Consider the following 20,797-nt stretch of genomic DNA (forward strand, 5'->3'; position numbering starts at 1 on the left):
TCTCAGGTCTAAGAAAGAGGGGTGAATGTGATAGCAAAGGGCTTTCTGTCATGATGATGTATAGCTTGAGTAGCTTTCAAGTGATAAAGTGGTATTAGGAGCATGTATAAGTACTAGAGCTACTACAGTAATGTAGTCTTATGGTACTTATAACCGAGTTCAAGATTTTGGTTTAGGTTTTGTGGAAATTTTTTTTATTTCATATGCATTCATCCTTATCAGTCTGGCTTTTGTTCTGCCTGACAGCTGAAAGAATTAGCTTTTAGGTGCATGAGAGCAGTAGTTCAAAGTTGCGTATGTAATTAAAAGTAGTAAATGGAATTAAAAATGTTAATGGGCTGTTTTCTTCTTTATGATGTTTACAGTTTACTAAAATAAATTACTACAGAAGGTGACATTGCTTCCCAAACTCTGGACCACTGACCTAGCTGACACTCTGTGTTTGAAGGTCTGTTTAGCATCCAGGGAGAGGCTGTTACATAAGCCAGGCAGTATCTGTGGAGTTATCAGTGAGCCTGCTCTAGCCAAGGAACTGCTTTGCTGAATCTGACCCTGCATTGTTTCAGACTGGTGCTGGGAGTTTGCTCTTTTGAAGGGTAGGCACTTTTGTTATGTGGACATACCATTTCAGCTTCTCTGTGAAATTCCTGCTTCAGCAAATTACAAGTCAAGCTAGCCAGATGTGTAACATACGCGGTCACAGAGTGGACAGACTCTGTTCTGCACGGATGCTGGAGATAAATTCTTATCCTGATCTAGTATGAGCTGAGAACTGATTGTGTCAAATTTGCATTCTGCTTGCAGAACATGATGGATCTGTTGTGGGATGACTGGTTTCGTCTTGCTCAGGGGATGTTTGTCCTACCAAATTCATTCAGCCAAGTCAGAAGACTGAAGTGGCATTGTAGAGGGCAAATGAGCATTTCAGCTCAGCTGGCAATCACAGAAAGTTATATCTGGTTAATGAAGCACAGGAGAACGTAGAACTTTAAACGTGCTACCTGCTAGGAAGGAATAGATTGTCAACTTTAAAGCTATTCTAAACAATTGTGTCTACTATGTACAACATAGGCTTGTGTTTTATTTATTTATTTTAATTAGAAGTAAGTGGGAAGCTGCAGAAAGGCAAGTAGAGACTTAACCTAAACTATGAGAACTGAGCAAGGCTAGTTGTATGGTGTAGGAAAACATGATAAAGAATAGGAGCATGTCACTTCTTAGAGTTGAGAGGAAAACCCCTTTTATACTGGATGGGCTACAAGATATCTCCAGTTTTTAATCATAGTTTCAGTTATTTTGTGTTTTTAGAAGTTGAAAAATCTTGCAAGTTAAAATGACCAAAATTTTTATGTAAGTGATTGTAAAGGAATTGTCATAAGTACTTTTGTTCTTGCTGTTATACTTCCTGGCATGTACAATTATTCAAAGTCAAAAGATATTAGGTAACAAGATGCTCTGAGAAGTCAGTGTTTTTACTATTAGATATCAATAGCTTCAAAGGTGTCACATAAGGCAAGTTAAAATTTCAGAATATCTTTTATGGAAGCTATAGTCCGTAACACTGAAAAATTATCTGTGATCCATGTGGCAAGAAAATGAGCTAGAAATTACATACCCCAAGTTGGATGTTAGCTGAAAAAACCCCGAAGAGGGGATATGTAGGAGTGTATGACGCTTGTGATTGCAGTCCTTGTGAATGGGAGAATCTCTCATATGAAAATCTTTGAAGCTAAAACCAGCTTTTCTACCACAGCAGTGAAAGTGAATCTTGTCTGTACTGTTCCTCAACTTTGCAAAAGAGGAAATTTACCTTAAAAGTATGTAAGTGTGAGCCTATTTATTTATAGTTAATGCTTTAAAATAGGAAGAGCAATTTCTTCACTGAGAGTTTCGGTTTGGTAAGGTAGGTGGCCTGGTAATCTAAATCTGTGTTAAATATACACATGCATTTAAGTGTCAGACCGATCTAAGCTGCATTTTCATTGTCTCTGTGGTGATTTTTACCAAAATGTCACCTTTTGCAATGCAGTAGTGGGGCAATTGTTCCACCTGCTCCAGTGTTGACATTCCCTGAATCTTTCTCTTGCCTGCTTTCCAAAAGTCAGTGGCGCTGGCATGGAACAGTGTTGTCAGTCTGCCACTTCTGGCTGGTATACCTGGAAAACCAGCTAAGAGCATCCAATCTAAAGCATGCTGGAACTTGTTTTAGATAAAAATGAATGTCCCATTAGCTATGTTTCTGACCTGTGCAGGCAGTTCTCTACTGACTTCACTAGCCATCAGAAGCAAAACTTAGTTAAGGATTTATACATTTCACCACTTTTCTTCAATTGTAAATAATATTTGCTCACTGCTAGAGTTGCAACCATTAGCGAGACTCAGGCCATAACTTTAGGACCACATTATATATTCTGTGTCAGACTGCAGAGAAGTTTTACCTTCTTACTTGTTAGCAGATATTTTCTGTTCCCCTGGGTTTTTTTGGTCAGAAAGTTGATCATCTGCTCCTTACGTACTAATGCTCCTCTTGCTGAACCTGGTGTTGTGCCTAATGTTATGATGAATCATAAATTTTAAAATAAAACCAAACCACAACCCAAGCCCATGCCAAAATTACTTCTGCTTCTTTCACTCTCAGAGTTATGACTTCTGTAGGTTTGGGGAAATGTATGCTTTCTTTCTGCAGATGGTAACTTTGTAACTTACTGTATCTTTACTTCAAAGCTGCTGCCCACTAGGTTGGAGAACAGGATATGAAGACTATTGTCCTTGGAGGAACCAGTGATGGGGTGATGCCTACAAACATGGTCAGGATAGGCAATAAGAGTTGTAAAGCTAGAAGGAAGAGGTGAGGGGCAGGGAATTCTGTGCAGAGAAGAAGGATTCTGTGAGAAGGCCAAGTACGGACTTTCATTTTGCTCCGTCTGTGATGGAGGTGCTCTGGGAAGGGTTGTGTTGGATGAACATTAAGTTTTGTCGGGGCAAATTATTTTCTTTTTTTTTCTTAAACCAAAAGTTGTTTTACACTGAAGTAAACGTAGTAATTTCAGCCTTTTTTTTAAGTTTGAAAAACATTCTACGCACAAAGAATAGTTTCCCCTTCTTTTTAAATTTAGGGAACCTTGATACTGCATCTTGGGCAGTATTTATAAACTGAAAGTTAGTATTGGAGAGTGCTGTGTGTAATGGTATTTTTAGATGTACATAATGATCTTAGGGCTTAATTTCAAGAGGGAACGTTTATTCATATATGTAACCCTATTGGCTGTTGACTCAGTGATTTCTGGGTAGATTTGAGAACCAATGTGTTGTGTATATTCAGATTAAGATAAGGTTCTTTGATCTGGATTTATTTTATTGGGCCTGATGAATAGTGTGCATGTATGTATAGCACAGTGGAATGGGTGAATCCACCAAAGGGTTTTTAAACTCTTGTAGTTTGACAGTGAAGTTCAGTTCCGATACAAAGGGAATGCCTTGCAATGTGTTACTGGAATTTGTGTTATGTTTCCAGGTTACTACTTTTATTCATACAGATTTATTTTATCTTTTGTAGGAAAGAATTAATACTGTCTGGCACTTTAAATCCACTTAAAGATTTGCATCTTGGAAAACTGGCGTTAACCAAGTTTCCAAAGAGTCCAGAAACATGGATTCATAGGTTTGTTTCCCCTGCCTTTTATTGACTCCTTAAAACCATTTTTCCTAGGGTTTTTTCGTTTCCTGTTCTTGGGTTAAGAAGAGCCATAGGTGAAGGAAGACAATTAACAATATAGCAGAATCTTTGATACAGTCATTGTGGAATACTATGCTTTGGCTTTTGAAGCTACCTGCCTATATTTTACTCTTAGAATTGGAATCATATACACCTTTTTGCTGCATACTTTTTTAATAAACTTGAGGAGTGGGATAGGTTTTCCTAAAGGTTTGTCATGTCTTGCAGCACTTAAAATTCTCAGCCTGAAAATTCCGATGCCATCAATAGTAAGTATTTGAGCACTGTAGGTTTCTCCCTCTTTCCTTCCACCTTACTACTATATCGTGGTCTACAGGCATTCCAGAAAGAGAAGAATCTGCAAAAGCTAATCTTTATAACCAAAGCTGACTTCTTTCCCGTTTCAGTACCGGTCTTTTTGGTTTGTTGAATTTATTTTTATCATTTCTAATGTAAGCAAAGTCATTAAATCACCACTACTAAATATTATAATAATAGATCACACGTTTGGAAAACATAGCACCAGAATTTCACAAATGCACAAAGCTAATTATCTCAGTTCATGACTTAGCATTCATAAAATGCCTGTAGCATAGCCAAGTGAAGTACAGATCCACCGCTCAACTTTGTTTAAAAACAAAATAAATCTTCATATATGTGTGATCTTTATTCATTCTGCCAATAAAAGGATAACTCATCCTTTTATAGACATCTTAAAGAGAACTGAAGGTAGCATGTTAGGAAGCAGTTTACAATGTGGGTGTTTAACATGTCCAGCATTAGGACAACTGTAAAGTTGATACCGCATTAGGGGACTCATACTCTATAAGAAACCTAATTAAAACTTCCATCTTACTGACTACATGAGAATTTTTGGAAGGGGAATTTGTTGGTTAGCTCTTCTTTGTGAGTGCATGAGCTTAAAATTCTTGAAGTTAATTAGAATGTAACACATGGAATGTTCCTGGGTGTTTCTTTCTTAGTAGCATTGATATAGCAGCAACAACAATCAATTTCTGTGGCACTGATTTTTAATTTTGTCGTTCAACTACTCTTCATCATCTTCATGCTACTGACTCATGCTGCTTGATGGTTGTGAAGCAAAAATATGTAGTTATAATGGGAAAAAAACTTGCAGTTTGTCATAGTTTAACCTTTTATACATGGTAGCTAACACTGGCAAAATATGCTTTTTTTGCATTTAAATAGTTCTGAACCTGGTGTCGTTCATAACTTTATGAAGAACAATAAGTTTTTATGAAATTAGTCAGAATGTTGGGTTCTTTATATTTATTTACCTCTTAAAAATAGTAAAAAATTCTATCTATAACTTCCATGCAATCTTGAATTATGAGTATTTTAATACTGTCGTAATTTGTTGCTCTTTCTCTTATATGCCTACATCAGAAAAGTATATTCGAGTATGATTGTACAAATATTTAGCTTGGATTTGGATATGCTGTCTATGATTGATACATGTTGGAAAATAAGATGTGCAAAAATTTTTTTTTCTGCATCGGCATAATGATTATTCTTGGGTTTTCTGTTCCCCCATGGTACCAAATCTCAAGACAGAAGTGCAAAAAAATAGAATGGGGCTATTAATAAAATTCAGTAACACATATTGAAATTGTTTTTTCTTATACACTGCAAGTACACTCACTAAACACATAAAAATACCATTTGTTCATTTTGCCGGATGACCTTCTGCTATACATTTTCAGGTGTTCAGATAGATCTTGTACATATACAGTCAGTATATCTATTGATTGTGCAGCAGTCACTTAACAATCCTTCATTCATTTGTGATAATTCCAGGAACCATAATAGTAATAGGAACATGCAAAAGTGACAGTGACTCCAAATTAATTAGTGGCAATTTCTCTTAAAAACTTTAAAAATAATACCTTGATATTCTGCAGTTTGCAAAAATGCATTTTAAATCTTCTGAAGTTGTGATTGCCTTGTCTAGCAAGTAGCTCAAATTTCTTTATATATTTTTTTAAGGTTGCAGCCACAGAGACCATAAAGTCTGTATTTTTTCACTCTCTCCTGTATATATAATTTATCAGAAATCCTTATCTTATAAAGCATCCTCATTTTAAGAAACTGAAATAATCATAGGCTTGAAATAATTTGTCTTTTTACTGTTTTACTCAGAAGTCAATGTTAATGAAATGATACACATTTTTTGTTAAAGAATGATTCTGCTCATTTAGTTTTTATGCCAAGGAATGACTTTCTGCTCATTTAGTTTTTATGCCTAGTCAATATTCCAGTTTCCATTTCTTGCAAATCTGTGGATTGAAGTGAAAAAATCCTAAAGGTGATGTTTGGATCAAAGACATTTTTAAAAATCAAAAGTTAAGTCTTCAAAATTACTACATTTCATAAAATACAGTTATACAACAGTCAAAGAGGATGGGTTTGTTTGGCTGTACATCTTTAGTTAAAACAAATGCTATATAGGAAGAAAGTGTTCATACACTGCTTTTGATTTCTGCTGACAAACACAGTTTAAAAATGTATTCTTATAAATTATGTTTAATATTGTCTTCCAGTATTTTAAGTCTTTTTTTTTTAATAATCAGGAGAAAAAGATACAGTGTAAATAAAAAAAACCCAGCAAACAAGTATTTTATAAATGTTTTCAAATGAGAAAGAAAGCATATGGATTACCAGTTTTATTTTTTTAAATAAAAAATTGACTTGTCTGCTTCATATATATATATATATATATACACACAAACACAATTTTGTGTATGACTGGCAAAATAGAATTCTCTGTTTAAAAAAATGAATTTATTATTTTTATTTTAGTTATTGATTTCTTTTAACCAGGAGTGACAATTTTCTGAAAGTTGCTATTAATTGATCTTGGAACTGCTGTTAGCCAGTACAAAACAGAAATACCTCTGTGTAGCAGACAACAGGATGTCTGGCTTTCCAGAGCATTCCACTTGGGGCCATTGGAATTCTGTTGGCATGTGCTGTTCTGTGGAAATTTACACGTCTGCGATCTGGTTTTGTAGGACCCTTTCGTGTAGGGGCTGCAGAGGCATGGCTTATGCAGCATTGAGGTTGCCTGTAAAAATATTACTAAAATACTACTAAAAGTCATTCTAGAGTAAATTAAAAAAAATAAATCTAGACTTTTGTGCTTATCTCAGTCACATGAAATCAAATATGTGTAATTCATCAATAAAAAAATTTGTTTTGCTTATACCTATAGCCCTTCAAACTGTAAGCATTTTGCACTTTGTTACTTCTGGTGGTGTACAGAAACTAATTTGACTTGCTGTGTGCAGTACTGTCAGATGTAAAAAATATTGACAGAGCGGAGTTAATTTTTTGTTGAGTGACTTATTTTCTATCTCTTGATGGATACTTCATGTCAGTGCTATGCAAGACTTTGAAAGAGGAGCTCATGAGAAATCCCATGTGCACAGTGTGCATTTTTTTGTAAATTTGCCGTTTCCTTCTGGTTTTTTTCTGTATGCTGTAAGTAGCCATGACCACTTAAGAGTGAACAAACTGATACAGCTGGAGTTAAATTATGTTGGGGTGTGATCATAATGTCATAGGTTTCAGTATGGGAAGCATTCAGATGGTTATGTTTACTGCTTATTCTTACCTGGCTAGAGTGTAGTTCAGATAATTGAGGTATTGGAAGATTTGATTTATATAAATGAAAAACCTTTTTTTTCCTCTTAAAATTGCTCTCTCACCTTTAACACTTTACATCGTTTAACCAGACGATGGGTGCTGCAACAACTAATTCAGGAAAACTCCTTGCCAAGTCTCGCAACTAAAGGAAACCTGGGAGCAGCACCTGTGGAGAGAATTCACCGACTAGTGCAGGAGGAAATGAATGTCTGCTCTGAAGCTGCTGGGAGATATCCAAGCAACTACAATGCCTGGTCCCATCGCATCTGGGTTCTACAGCATTTGGCAAAGCTGACTGTCAAGGTATAACACAGTAGTGAATAAAGTCTTGAATTTTCTTGTCAAAAAAACCCCAACAAACTGTTTTGCTAAGCAGAAGATAGTAATTTTTCTTGTAGACATCCCCAGTAAGGCCTTGGCTGTCTTTTAGATGACTGGGCCTCCAAAGGTACTTGTCTTTTGTGCAAGTGGACAGTGCCATGTTTATCTGGTTATCCTTAAAATCTTTCTTCCCCAGATGCAGTTCCTTTTCATTTCCCCAGTGCCCCAGACCAGGGAGGAAGTTTGGAGCTGCAGTTTATGGTTGGATAAGCACTTTCAAACAAACAAGCATAGGGTCAGGGAAGGTGTAGAAGGGAGTGCAGACCCAGAGGTTATGACAGAGGTCACTGAGCATATATGTCCTATTCTGGAGGAGGCTGCCAGTTCCATGGTACTCAGCTCACCTCTGAAGGTAGAAGACAGCCCTTTGTGAGAGGCTATCAAGAGTGGAGAGGGAGGTGTTTTCGTGCAGTTTGCTTCTCAGAACAATGACAAACGGCTTGTGCTATTCAGTGTGGAAATGGAGAAAACTGGCTTGGTACGAAAGAACCTCTGTTGGAATTCAGACGTTAGCTTGCTTTTTTGTTTACTTCCAGTGTTTGAAGCATCTTCCACTGTTACTCTGAGGTTCCTACATGAGAGGCTTTGGTTTTCTGTAGATCTAAAGAGGTTTTAACAGCAATCTTCTGTATTGCTTTTTTTAAAGAGGTTTTCTAGTTCAGGTAAGGAGTGATCCTTGAATCATTTTGTTCCCTTTGTACAGGGAGTTAAAATGCAATTTAGTAATTAAGATGGTCCCCTGTAACTTTGCAGCTTATATATTTGTCAGATAATTGAATTGGATTATTCCAAGATCTAGGCTGGACATGATGTGCATAGTATCAATTCCTGCTGAATAAAGGCTGGTCTGATTTTTCTGAGCCTCATGTTATTCTTTGACAATTTCAAAGTTCAGAAGTTTAAAACAGTAAGCTTAATTCTGCTGAAAATGGAGAAGCTGATCTTATGGTTTAAAGTGCAGAACTGGAGACGGAGAGGTTTAGTCCCCTTAAGAATTGCATGTGTGGGCTGTTATTTAATACTGCACTTTAGTTTGCTGATCTGTCAAAGGAAGGCAATGCTGATATCTCTTGTCAAGATATAAAAAAACACCTTGAGTATCTCAGGTAGAAGGCACTGTTTACACTGTTTGTATTTGCTCTGATTTCTTTTAGAACAAATGCACCACAAAAAGGTGTATAACTAACCTTGTGTGTTTCCGTGGTTTTCTTTGTGGGAGGCTCTGTCTTTTGTGCTGCAGGAGAAAAAAGAAAGACTTCTCCCTATGAAAGTTGCTTTGCCTCAGCTGGTCCTGTTAAGTGATATAGGTAGCTTAGGAGAAAAGATGAAAAGCAAGAGTATACCAGTAGATTCTATTCAAAGTCTTTAAAAGTAAATGAAAAGGGTAATTTTGATGTCTTTGGAGAGTTTAAACTTTGTAGGAGGAGCAATGTGAGGAAAGAAGTTAAGCCCTGTAACGAAATGAAACCACCAGCTCTAATAGAGAAAATACAGTAAAAGAAGCTTTGTCTGGTAGCCAACTTACCTGTCTCTCCAGAAATTAATTTTGAAGGTTTAGAAGCATTCAGACTTAAGGGAAAATTCTTTATTCCAGAAGTGTTATAAACAGAGCTACAATCAGCAGTATTGTTTACCAGAGTTATTGTGAAACCCTTTTTAGGGGTTCATCAATTACCAAGTCAAGCAACCTGATTATGGACAAATAGTTTTGTATTCCACAGGCGCTAGGACTTGAAACATAATGTTATTGATTGACATTCTTTCCTGGAAAATGAAGGCGTAAATTAATTTAAGTTTTTTTTTTTTTTTCTTTTTAAGTAACTCACCCACCCTCTGACATCCACAATGCCCTAGGCAAAAAGTAAAATTTTTTTAACTAATATCAGTTATTTATTACTAGTATCAGGAGTTTGGTGTACCACCTCTGCCTTCTGTATTTATTCCTAACCATTCTGAAATTCTTAAACCACTGCTTATTTCTTATTTTAAGTAGTTTGGGTTTTTTTCCACATCAGCCTGTGGTTAGGTTTCTGAGAAACCTATCTTTTCAGAGTTTGAAAGAAGTATCGATTTCTTTTCTGCAGGGATGTAGAAGCATTGGTGGCAAGTTCCTTCTTTATACTGGTTGTAAATGTCCCTGCTTTTTGTTTCAGGTTCTCCTTGATGAACTTTCATCCACTAAATATTGGGTATCCATGCATGTCTCGGACCATAGTGGATTTCATTATCGCCAGTTCTTACTCAATTCCTTGATAGGCAGAACTGTGACTGACAGTAACGTACTGGTAAATGAACAAAACCCTAACCTTCAGAAGGAGGAGGAGAGTGCAGGGATAGAAGCTGCTTGTGCAGAGGAGCAAAGCGTGGATCTCCCCCGCCGTTTAGAGGAAGAGATGGAGCTCTGCACTGAACTGATTGATAATTACCCAGGGCATGAAACCTTGTGGTGTCATAGGTAAGAGGACTTGGTCAAAAGAGTTTCTTTCTGATTTGTGGATTGTTCTTTGCTTGATATTTCCAAACAAATTGTTGTTCTGATTTTTAGAAGTACCACTCAACAAAAATTTTTAAGCTACCATGTCTTAAGCCTTTGGAAAATATTCAAGAGCATAATCAGAACTATTGCATGGAAAAATTGATTAGGCTTAAGTATCTTGCTGATTTAAGTTCTGCTTGTCCCTGTGTTTTGTGCAAGAGACACAAGATATTGTTAGGAGCATCCTCACACTTTAAATGTTTAAAGGACAAAAGATGAGCAAAAGGTAGACAGAAGATAGAGTGGCTGCAGAAAACCTGTGCTTTACTAGGTGGGTGCAGGTTCCTGACTAGGTAAGAGCAGATTTGCCTAAGTGAAATTGAGCCCTTTTCGTGAGCAATGACAGCAGATTTTGTCTGTGGGGGAATCTGGCGGGATGGCAAATGAATTGAAGCAGTTTAGCAGCAACAGCAGGTTATTTTCAGTGCATGACTTTTTTCCTTTCTTCTTTCTTCTTTCCTTTTCCTTTGAAGAAGGTGTGTGTTCTACCTTCAGCAGCACCTAAGCAACAAATTTCCTCTTCTGAGTGCAGTGGTATCATCTGCGGACAGCAGTGATGAGACTCTGAATAATTCCCACCACAGTCCTGCAACAAGTCACATGGCTCAAGCTATGGATGTTGATGGTTTGAATGAATCCAGCAGCAAACAAGGTTATACACAAGAAACAAAACGCCTGAAGCGTGCTCCTATGCAGGACTCTCTTGGTCCAGAAATGGAATACCAGTTCATTGATAAAGTCTTATCAACTTGTAGGGATGTGGACCAAGCCAGGTTTGCTACTGCTTATAGGAAATGGTTAGTTAAATTTTTAAGTCAGTGAAGAAAGTGTTTAAAGCTTTCAGGGTTCTTTTTTTAGTGCAATATTCTCTTTTCAGACACAAATGCATGTCTTGGTTGCAAGTGTTAGCCAACCCTGTGTTTCTCTCTCTTTTGATGGTCAGTCCTAAAGTTCAAATTCAGAGTAGAAGTCTGTCACTTTATTAGAAACTGGCATACCTTTTTATTTACCAAATGCAGTTTGTTCCTTAATCATTTTAAGAAATCACTCTGTCAGCTTCCTACCATGACATTTTCTTACGTTTTACTTCTGTGTCAACTCTGAATCATTAGACTTTTTTAAAAAACAAAAGAGGTAAAAGAAGAAAATTTTGAAATGCTTGTGAAAGTGTTTGAAAAAAGGATGGGAGAATCTGTCAGTAACAGCTAAACCTGTTTCCAGGGTGTTCGTCTTTACTGTGTGGTGTCATGCTAACACCTTATTGGATCCAAACTGTATTTGATGAGTGCTATTATTTTTGTATTAGCAACCTTTGGTAGAACACCAGACTGAAGTGTTTCTTTCTCAAGGCTCCAGTAACAATATTGGGGCCATCATGCCTTTTACTGTTTTAACTGGGGTTTTGTTTGCTTGTTAGTTGTCACGTTAGCTTGATAGGGAAGTCTATGAAGTTGAAATCCTTATACAAGAAAACGTGACAGAAAATAGTTCAAACACATTTTCACACACTTAGAGCTGTATTTGGAAATACTTTTCTTAAAATAGACTACCTTCTTTCCTTACTTGGTGTTTATTTATTTTATCTCAACAATCCAGAATTAATCACACTCGATAACATTTCTGAATGTATTATGTTCACTACAGAATCTCAGCCTCCTCAATCACACTTTGCTGATTGTACTTAACCAAGACTGTACAAGGCCAATATTTGATGGAGTAAAAACTAAATCTTCTGACTGGTTGTTGAGACTATACAGTTAAAAAAAAAGAAAGTGACGGCAGGAGGGAGCTATCTCTTCCCTTTTGTTCTTTGAGCTTCAGTCTTTGGGGTTTTTTTTATCTTCTTTACTCTTCCTTAAGAGCTCTTCTGCAACCATATATCTCTGTTAACATAACTGTAAATTTGAAGGGAATTTGAAATTAAATATAGTTGTGTATTCTGTCATTTCCTTAGAACTTGTCTGCATAAGGGATTTTTTACACTAGTAGAATTGTACTGATCTAGAGACCTGGGGGAAACATTCTACAGGTGTAGAAGTCTGTTCAGTGGCAACATGGCCTCTTTTAAAATCAGTCTATTCACTGAGGGGATTCAATTTTCAAGTTAGTGTCCTCATCAGAATTGTTATATATATCTCCTGGCCAAAATGCCTCTTGACCATGATGAAGTTTCAAGATGCTGTTTCTGTTGCACAGAGAGAGAAACAATGAGGGAGGAAAAACACAGGTAGCCTGCTCAAAAGGTATCATTTCAAATGAAAAAAAAGGCACTTGAAATATGGAATTTCAGCACTTCTAAATAGTTTGATGAATGGGGTTTACTCTTGCATTTCAGAATGAAAACAGACCATCTGTAGTCTTTGAGAGTATGTTTGTGACGCATTTCAGGTGCAGAATAGCTAACAAAGACATTTCTATATGTATACACTGTTACTGTTCTGTTTACAGTACCTAGATAAGATTGATCTAGGCTTGAGCATCTCCATGTTGAAGTTTTGTCTCAGAGGGCATCCACACCTGCCTCTCCGTAGCTAGGGATGTTTGGTCATTTGTTTTGAAGTACTCTGGGATACTGTCTTGGTTGATGGTTGTAGTTGCAGAAGAACGTAGTTGTTGTCTGAAGGAGGTGTGGGAATGGCTTGAGAGGATAATTTTGTCATAAGATGTTGCCTCTGTGATTACTAATAAATGGGTAGGTTCAGGTACAAATGGAGTCTGAACTTCAAGAACTTAACTTGAGCAAGAACTTTTACCTATCTCAGAGGACCTGATATTCCTTGAGTATGGATGATATATTATGTATGGTAGCATATGTCAGCTTGATTAATAATATCCCATTAATTAGCAGTATGCCATTAATGACTAGTGCGAACCCAGAAAGTGTGAAATCAAGTATTAAGGATCACATTCTTGGTCCTGGGCTACTTAGTAACGTAGTTGTGTGTTGTTTGCCTTGGCAAAAATTTGTGAGAAAAATATTAGTGATAGGAGCAGCCTCAGAAGTGGGAACATGATAAGAAATATTTCTTGAACTATGGAAAGGAAGAGATGCTCTCTTCTTGCACTGGAATGATTGAGATTGAGGCTTTTAGAGGAAAATAATATTAGAATCTGACTTGAAACCTATTATATACTTCTTCCATACTGTAATCTGCAGTCTTAGTTAGCTTTATTAGAGCTGTACTGTGGAAGTTCTATGCTACTGAATTTGACAATCTTTCCACCATAAACATTTAAACAGATGCTCTCATAATACATGTGTAAGTGATGCATACTCATAGGAAGACAAGACTTGGTCCTATGTAACTGAACAGAGTTGCATTGAATTTAATACTTGGAAAATGTTCTGAATACTCTGATTAGAGATGGTGCTGATATTTTTATTACTTTTGCAAAACACTGATGGCTGTAGTATAGCTCTTAAGAGTGGATTTTCAAAGTCTCCACCTGATGGAAATACTCCCCCACACTTTCTTTTTTTTAAATCCAGTAAGAATAGTTACATTTGGAAATGTTTGCAGACCAGGCTCTGCCACACAGAAAACTGAACAGTAACAGTGAAATTGAAACAAATCATGTTTTTTTGCTTTGAAAGAAATGCAAACAATAAGCTGTTAAATTCAAGCTTTAATTTTTTTATGGTAGCAATATAAATTATATGAAAGAAGAAAATAATATCTAAATTCTTCAAGCTGTCAGTGTCCTGAAGCCTCATACATGAAATGATTGAAGAGGTACTTGTAACAAGTTGCATTAAGCTCAGAACTGATCTTTGCCACATACCTATCTGGCCATTTGGCAGTATTGCAGAGTCCCATTTGGGCGCTGCTTGAAAAAAAAGAGAAGTAGCTTCAGTCCATTGGTAGTTAACACATATAAAGGTTACTGAATACGCTTTCTTTGAGTAAGGTGTATCAGCTGTTTTGTGTTTTGGAGATCAGAAACTAAAAATGTAGTCAGTGAACGTTCTTGGGGAGAAAATGTCCAACAGAAGCTGCAGAATACAAGGCTTTTACTCTCTGAAGTTCCCTCAAATATAAAACCAAACTTTGAACATCTGTAAACATCTTCATGTAATGTTCAGCATCTTTCCTGATTTTGTCATATGCTGTAGTATGTGTCATTTGAATTGATGCGGGCTGTTTTTGCTCACTGGATTAGTCTTTGTAGAAATTTGTGCTAGAAACAAAGGGGTTTGAGGAACAAATGTAATTTAAAACTACAGAGATTGGAATAGAAGGAGTTGCATTTTTAAGGGATTGAATTCTGAGCTGCTAAATACATTGACTGTTATTTCAATGACATTTGGTTTGTCTTGTGTGTTACAGTCACTGGAGAAACATGTGCGGCATTAAAGATAGCTACAATAACAAACCTGTATGACTTTATTGGAATGCATTGCTATAGCTGCACTGATTAATATTTGTTAATCTACTCATGTCTGCATATTTGTGTTTTATTGACTTCTTATATATTTATACAACAAAGTTCATGTGTCATTTAAATAGGGGATAAGCTAAATTGTCGGTTTATACTATTTGATTAATTACCTTATATGTACTTTGCTTTAGGACAAATTAGCAAAGTGTAATATAGATAGAAAGGTTAGATTTTTGTCTTACAATCAAAATTTCTGGCATTTCCAATTTTGTGTTAGTGCTGCTTAATTAGAATGTATAGCTAGACTTTATGGATGGGGGTGAGGTTTTTTTCCTAAATAGATAATTAATGAATTTTTAAAACAGTACTGTATAATATTGATAGATAGAAACAAAGAGTTTTGGAAGGGTTTGTCTGCATAGCCAGACTCAACAAGCATACTCTTTCAGAATAACATATAATACAATGAACAAAATGTGACTACCAGAGAATAATTTAAGTTGTGAGTCTTCAGAGATTTAATGATTTAATTTTTGGACAAGGTTTTTTGCTTAGTTGTATTTTACCTTCTGTGAGGAAAGAATGCTGTTTGGTTTTTTTTTTTTTTCAATCTAGTAGGACATGAACCATTACACTTACAGTGTGGGGGAAAGCGCCCACAACTGCTGAATTGTATCCTGTAGGGCAATTTTGGAAAAAGCAGTGAAGTGAAACATAGATGTGACTTCTAAATGCATCTTTCTCTTATACTCATTTGGTGGCATATTTACAATTAGATCTTACTGCTTTATCAGTGTCAGATACAGAGGAAAGGGTGTAACTCACCTATTCTCAAATGCACTTAGCATTCAAAGTAGTTTCAAAGGAAGTTCAGTGTCCCTGTCTAAGATAATTTTCCTTCTATTTTTCCCCATATGCTCAGAGGTATGTTTTCTTCTCAACTTCTTCTCTGTTCTTCCAAGCAGCAAAGAAGAATGTAGCAAAGCATTGGTGAGGTGGCCTAATTTTGTGTTTATATAACTCTGACTACCTCCCAGGAAGTACTTTGACTGATGTCCTTAAGTGGAGTTCATCAGGCTCAGTTTTTTCAGAACCTCATGCTAGGCCTATATTCTCTTTCAGATGTGAAAAGTAAGAGCTTTTTGAAGCCATCTAGTTTCCCAGGGTGAGTTTGAAGGAGAAAAGATAAAAAGATCATATACTTAAAGTTGGAAAACCTAGAATTAGCATAACTTTTCATTAGTCTTTTCCTCTGAAGAAGCAAAATATTGCTAAAAAATGGAGGAAATATGTGCTTCCAGGGAATTCATTGTATTACTCTTTCAAATTACAGACCTGACACTTCCTAGTGGCTTTTACTTAGTGTGTAATGTTACTTCTCAGGGCATAGTCTATTGTAGTGAATTAGAGTACATTTTTACTATTTATAATTATTGATTTAAAAAAAAAAGACAGCTAAACATGTAATAACTGCCTTTTATTTTTTTTTTTTTTTGTCTAGCATAGTATTTTATATCTACCCAGTGATTTGCAGTAGAATTTTGTCTGCATTATATTGTTATTCTCTATCTTAAATTGCTGTTGCAGGCTTGCAAGAAGCTCCTGACAGCTGCAGGATGTCCTCTCTGAGTTCCCTAGTACTATTCAGTAGAATAGTCAGTATCTCAAAGGGGTATGTTGTAGTGGTGGAGAAGTGTTCAACAGTATCTGTGTTGATTCACCATACATCTTAGATTTAATATTTTTAAATCTTTTGGTAGGACTATGAATGCTAGAACTGCAAAAGCTTTTTTAATAGCTGCCAGACTCTTATGTACAGCAGAGTTATTCTGACAAGCAGAACTCTTAACTGAAGTCTAGTTTATTAAACATCTTTATCTGCACCATCTGGAACGTGCTGTAAATCCTATTGTATAAACAGAGGTGGGAAGACCCCACAGTGAGGTGCCTGTTTTGTTCACAGGACATTTTCTGAACAGAATATAATTAAGATGAAACAAAAAGCTTTTCTTGGATGAGGTACACCTGTATGTTCATTGTGAATAAAGTTATGAAATTGGTACATCATTAATACATTAAGATTTTCTGAATGCTGCGTATAATGAGTAGATAAAGGGACTGGGCTTTTTTCTTAACAGAGTATTTATTACCTGTTATTTAAAAAAGTAATGTAAACGATACAAGGTACCAGATTTTGGTTTTAGAAGGCAAAATATATTTATATCTACTGTGTTTATTCCCTTTTGTAGCAGTTTTTCTTTTTTGAAATGGATGCATTTAAAACTGGGTAGTCATCTTGAAAAGTGCGCTTGGGAATGTCCTCTTTACTTTCATATAATCGAAATAATAGATGTCTTAAGTAGTTGTAAGTAGTATTAAGATCCAAGGTAGTGACAGCACTACAGTGTTCAAGTGAGCCATTAAACACTAATTTTGTAATACTGTCATGTTCATCGAATTACTATTCTATTTAGGGAAATGCTTATTTTATCAAGATATGTGCAAAAAATATTTAACTCTCACAGCTTTCTTATTAAGGGGATATACAGCTAGTTTTAAACATAATATTTTGCAATATATTTTCTATGAAAAATTCTCAGATGCACAGTTGTGACCATTGTAAATCTTATGTAGGTTTCCAAGATAAATTAGAGAAATGGTAAATTTTGTAGCAGAAAGAATAAAATTATGACAGGACTGTCAGACACTGGAAAGTAATCTGCTAAATGACCAGTGTTCTACAGGATAGTGAATGTAAAGCATTAAGTTTGTTTTTCACTGGTCTTACTTTGTCATAGGATGAATTCCTGTCAGATGGGGATGTTTTCTTTCTTTTGTAATCAGTAAAGAGCTTATTTGTGAATAAATTATCTATATTTAGTCTCCCACAGTAAGTGTGCATGTATGTGTGAATGAATGGATGGCGGAACTGTATTTATGTCCTGTGAAAACTGCAAAAATCTCCTACGTTTGGCTATTTTTATATAGCACTGGTGATCTGCAACCAGACTCTTCCGTGAAGGATCTAAGTCTGAATCTAGCAGGATCAGTGCCAGTGCCAGGCTGTTTGCTGAAAGCAACGAGATCTCTTGCTTCCCCTCTCTGTCTTACTCCGCCTAATTTTCATGATACTTGGGCAAATGTGTGCACGCACCAAACAAATCATTATTGGTGGTGTAGGAAGTGTTTGAGACTGTGAAAGAGTTTGTAAGGTCTTGCAAGCTAGGACGACTGGGCAGCGCTCAGCCAATGACCTGCCTGGGGGGATACCTTCCAGGAGTCCTCTAGAAAGGAGTCATCCAAAACATGGATGAAGTGCTTTAGCATCACAGGAGGCTGAGAAAACTATGTCAGACACAAACTAGCAACTTGAACTGGTATTTGAATACAAACAACAACTAGTCTTTTTGGTACTTAATTTTCAATATTTTCGCATGTTCTTTTTATAAAAATAAATCACATCAAAAATATTTCTGGAATTACTCTTCATTCTGAATGCCTTCTGATTTCGAATTACTGTATTTGAGAGCTTTCCTTAAAGGGATCGATTTTATTGGAAAATGCTAGCACCTTTCCTCTCTCCTCCTAGACAATGTGATTCATTCTAAAATGAGCACCTAAAATCATAGAGCACTACTGAAGGTATTGCTTGTCATCCTAAATGCAAAGTTTAAAATTGCAAGGACATGTTTTACTTATACACTTTTTTTTTTCTCTTACTAGCTGCTAGGTAGAGGGAGTATGTAAGGAAGCCCTGAATCGATAAGGACAATCTTTTACTTAATTCGGATGTTCATTAAATCAGAAAGCTTAAAGCAAGTAATAAACCCTCCAGTTTATTTTACAGGATCTGGTTATAAGTTTGTTTTTAATCTGGATGCCTTATTTTTATGTCTGTTAGTGTGAGTGATGAGACTCTCACTGACTTCATTGACATAGGATCAGACCATGCTGTGGAGGGGGTATTAGCCACTATCTGATAGCCAGGACATATTTAATGTGATCAATTTTAATCAACTTCTTTGTCTTTAACGAATTGTCATATTAATGGCTTCAGTGAAGAAAAGAACAGTTAGGGTAGTGTATGCTCATCAGCACTGTGAAAAAGAAGCTGTTGAGGCTGTGGAATGTTTTAGTTTTAAAAGGGCAGCTAGAGAAAAATGAAGGGTACTACAGGGTATCAGTAGCTGAGAAAGCTTCCTTGTCCTCTCTCTTTTTTTTTTTTCTCCCTCTATTTTTATCTCCCTTCTCTCCCACCTCTGCCCCTCCGGCCATTCCTCCTCTTCTCTCCCCTGCCCCTGTGCTTTTTTAAATCTTTTCTAGTGATAGAAGGTTTCATACAATATGCCTGTGTGTGGCAATGGATTTGCCATATGCAGGATGGAAAAAGTCCTGTCAGAGATGGACTGGTGAGGAAAACAGCTCAAACGTTACGGAGACAGAAGTTTTTACTGTGGTTTAAACATGTTTTCAAAATGGCTTTTTGTATTTTCTGCAGTGTCACTGTCTCCCTCTTCCCGACACCCCCTGTGAAGGGCTATTGTCTCTCATACAGAGTGTCCTGGGAAGGTGTCCTGAGATGTTTCTCATTGGTCCTTTGTTAACCCCTTCCTACTGGCTGTTGACCCTTTACCTGATGGTTTTTTCTGTGTGACCCTGACCTTATGATTGGTCCCCTTTTGACCCTCCTAAAAGCCTTATAAACCCCAACCCCACAATAAACTTCCTCTTTTGTCCGTCCCTCCCTGGTGGTCTGTGTGTGCTCCTTGCGGGGTCGCCGGGCCACGTGCAGGGGTGGGGGGAAGAGCATTCACCTCGCAGGTAATGGGGCCAGCAGCCTAAGGCCTGGAGGTCTCCCCAAATCCCACTAATCCGCCGTACCTGTGTGCAAACCAAGGTAACACTTTAGTTTTGGAAATATTGCATATCAATAGCATGCAGATAGATGCCCGAGGTTTATGCAAGATATTTAGGGATGACTGGTAATCTTTTAAGTGGCATGTGATAATTGATGCAATATTGAAGGGGGAAAGTCTTAATAAATAGTGATGGCCTAAGCATTGCTGTTCTCCAGGCATGCTGTCTACATTTATGATCAACAGTAAACTGCACGTTTGTCACCCTTTCATCTCACAAATGCTTATAACTAGGTAACAGCAAATTTACCTTTTAAAATATATCTACATGATGTTGATTTGAGATTTTCTACAATTAGTCGTTGTTATCTAGTACTAGATAATTCTCACCACACCTTTAGTCCATCTTCAGTGGAACCTAGCCAAGTATAAATGGTTATAAATCTAGTTTTGCTGTGAAGGGAAGTTGAAATTCCACCATATAAAACATGCATTTTCCTGATGTTTATTTAGAAACATAGAAGGGCATCCTAGCACTACTTTCCTGTTGTGCACACTGAGTTTTACATTGTTTATCTCAAATATTTTGCATTGCATGTTAATTAACTTTTTTCATATCCTAGTAGTACAAAATTAATTACAAAATAATAAAAGGCACCCTTACAGTTCTAACTATTCTATGCAGATGTCTTCCAAAATTTACAGGTACAGTTTTAGTGGTGGTGGTTAGTAAATGGATTTTTTTCTTATTTATTGGCAGACTTGTTTTTATATGTATTAGTGACAAAATGGACTAAGCATTGCTGTAAGTTATTGTATTTCTGTAGAAAATGAAAAATAGTGTAAGATTGTTTTTGTTAAATGTTGGCAGTTTATAAATAAACTTGTCATCTCCTAAAACCCCTGTTTTCTGACAACATATTTGACTCCAGTTTCTTTGTTTTCCAACTGATATCCTTCGTAATTATTGTTAATCACTTTTCAGTGATAAGCTGCCTTTAGCTTGAACTGCACCTTCTTTTGTGAATTAGATGATGACAACAGACTTACTATGGTTCTTTTGAACATCGACAATTAAGCCTTTTTAAAATGTTTTTTTAGCTCTTTGTTCAAGCTTAGCTTCTAAAAGGGTTGAGGTGAACAGCAGCTCTTCTGGATAAGAAGTTTCTAGTTGGCACTAGACAGCTGACCGTACTGTGTAGAGTCGCAGAATTTGGACAGATGGTTGATGCTTATGTTTCTGTAACTTTTTTTAAGGTTCAG

General features: G+C 36.4%; 1 protein-coding gene across 1 annotated transcript in view; it reads left to right on the top strand.

Moving 5' to 3' along the window:
- Nucleotides 1–20,451, top strand: part of PTAR1 (protein prenyltransferase alpha subunit repeat containing 1) — a 35,270-nt gene extending 14,819 nt beyond the window's left edge. Inside the window, exons 4-7 of the mRNA XM_017807332.1 lie at nucleotides 3,557–3,661; nucleotides 7,471–7,684; nucleotides 9,916–10,217; nucleotides 10,772–20,451. Of these exons, the coding sequence (XP_017662821.1) occupies nucleotides 3,557–3,661; nucleotides 7,471–7,684; nucleotides 9,916–10,217; nucleotides 10,772–11,120 (970 nt within the window). The 3' untranslated portion in view covers nucleotides 11,121–20,451. The remainder of the gene's footprint in view (nucleotides 1–3,556; nucleotides 3,662–7,470; nucleotides 7,685–9,915; nucleotides 10,218–10,771) is intronic.
- The last annotated feature ends 346 nt before the right edge of the window (nucleotides 20,452–20,797 follow it).

Source organism: Lepidothrix coronata, unplaced genomic scaffold (genome assembly GCF_001604755.1).
Source record: "Lepidothrix coronata isolate B3197 unplaced genomic scaffold, Lepidothrix_coronata-1.0 Scaffold18, whole genome shotgun sequence".
In the NCBI taxonomy this organism is placed as follows: domain Eukaryota; kingdom Metazoa; phylum Chordata; class Aves; order Passeriformes; family Pipridae; genus Lepidothrix; species Lepidothrix coronata.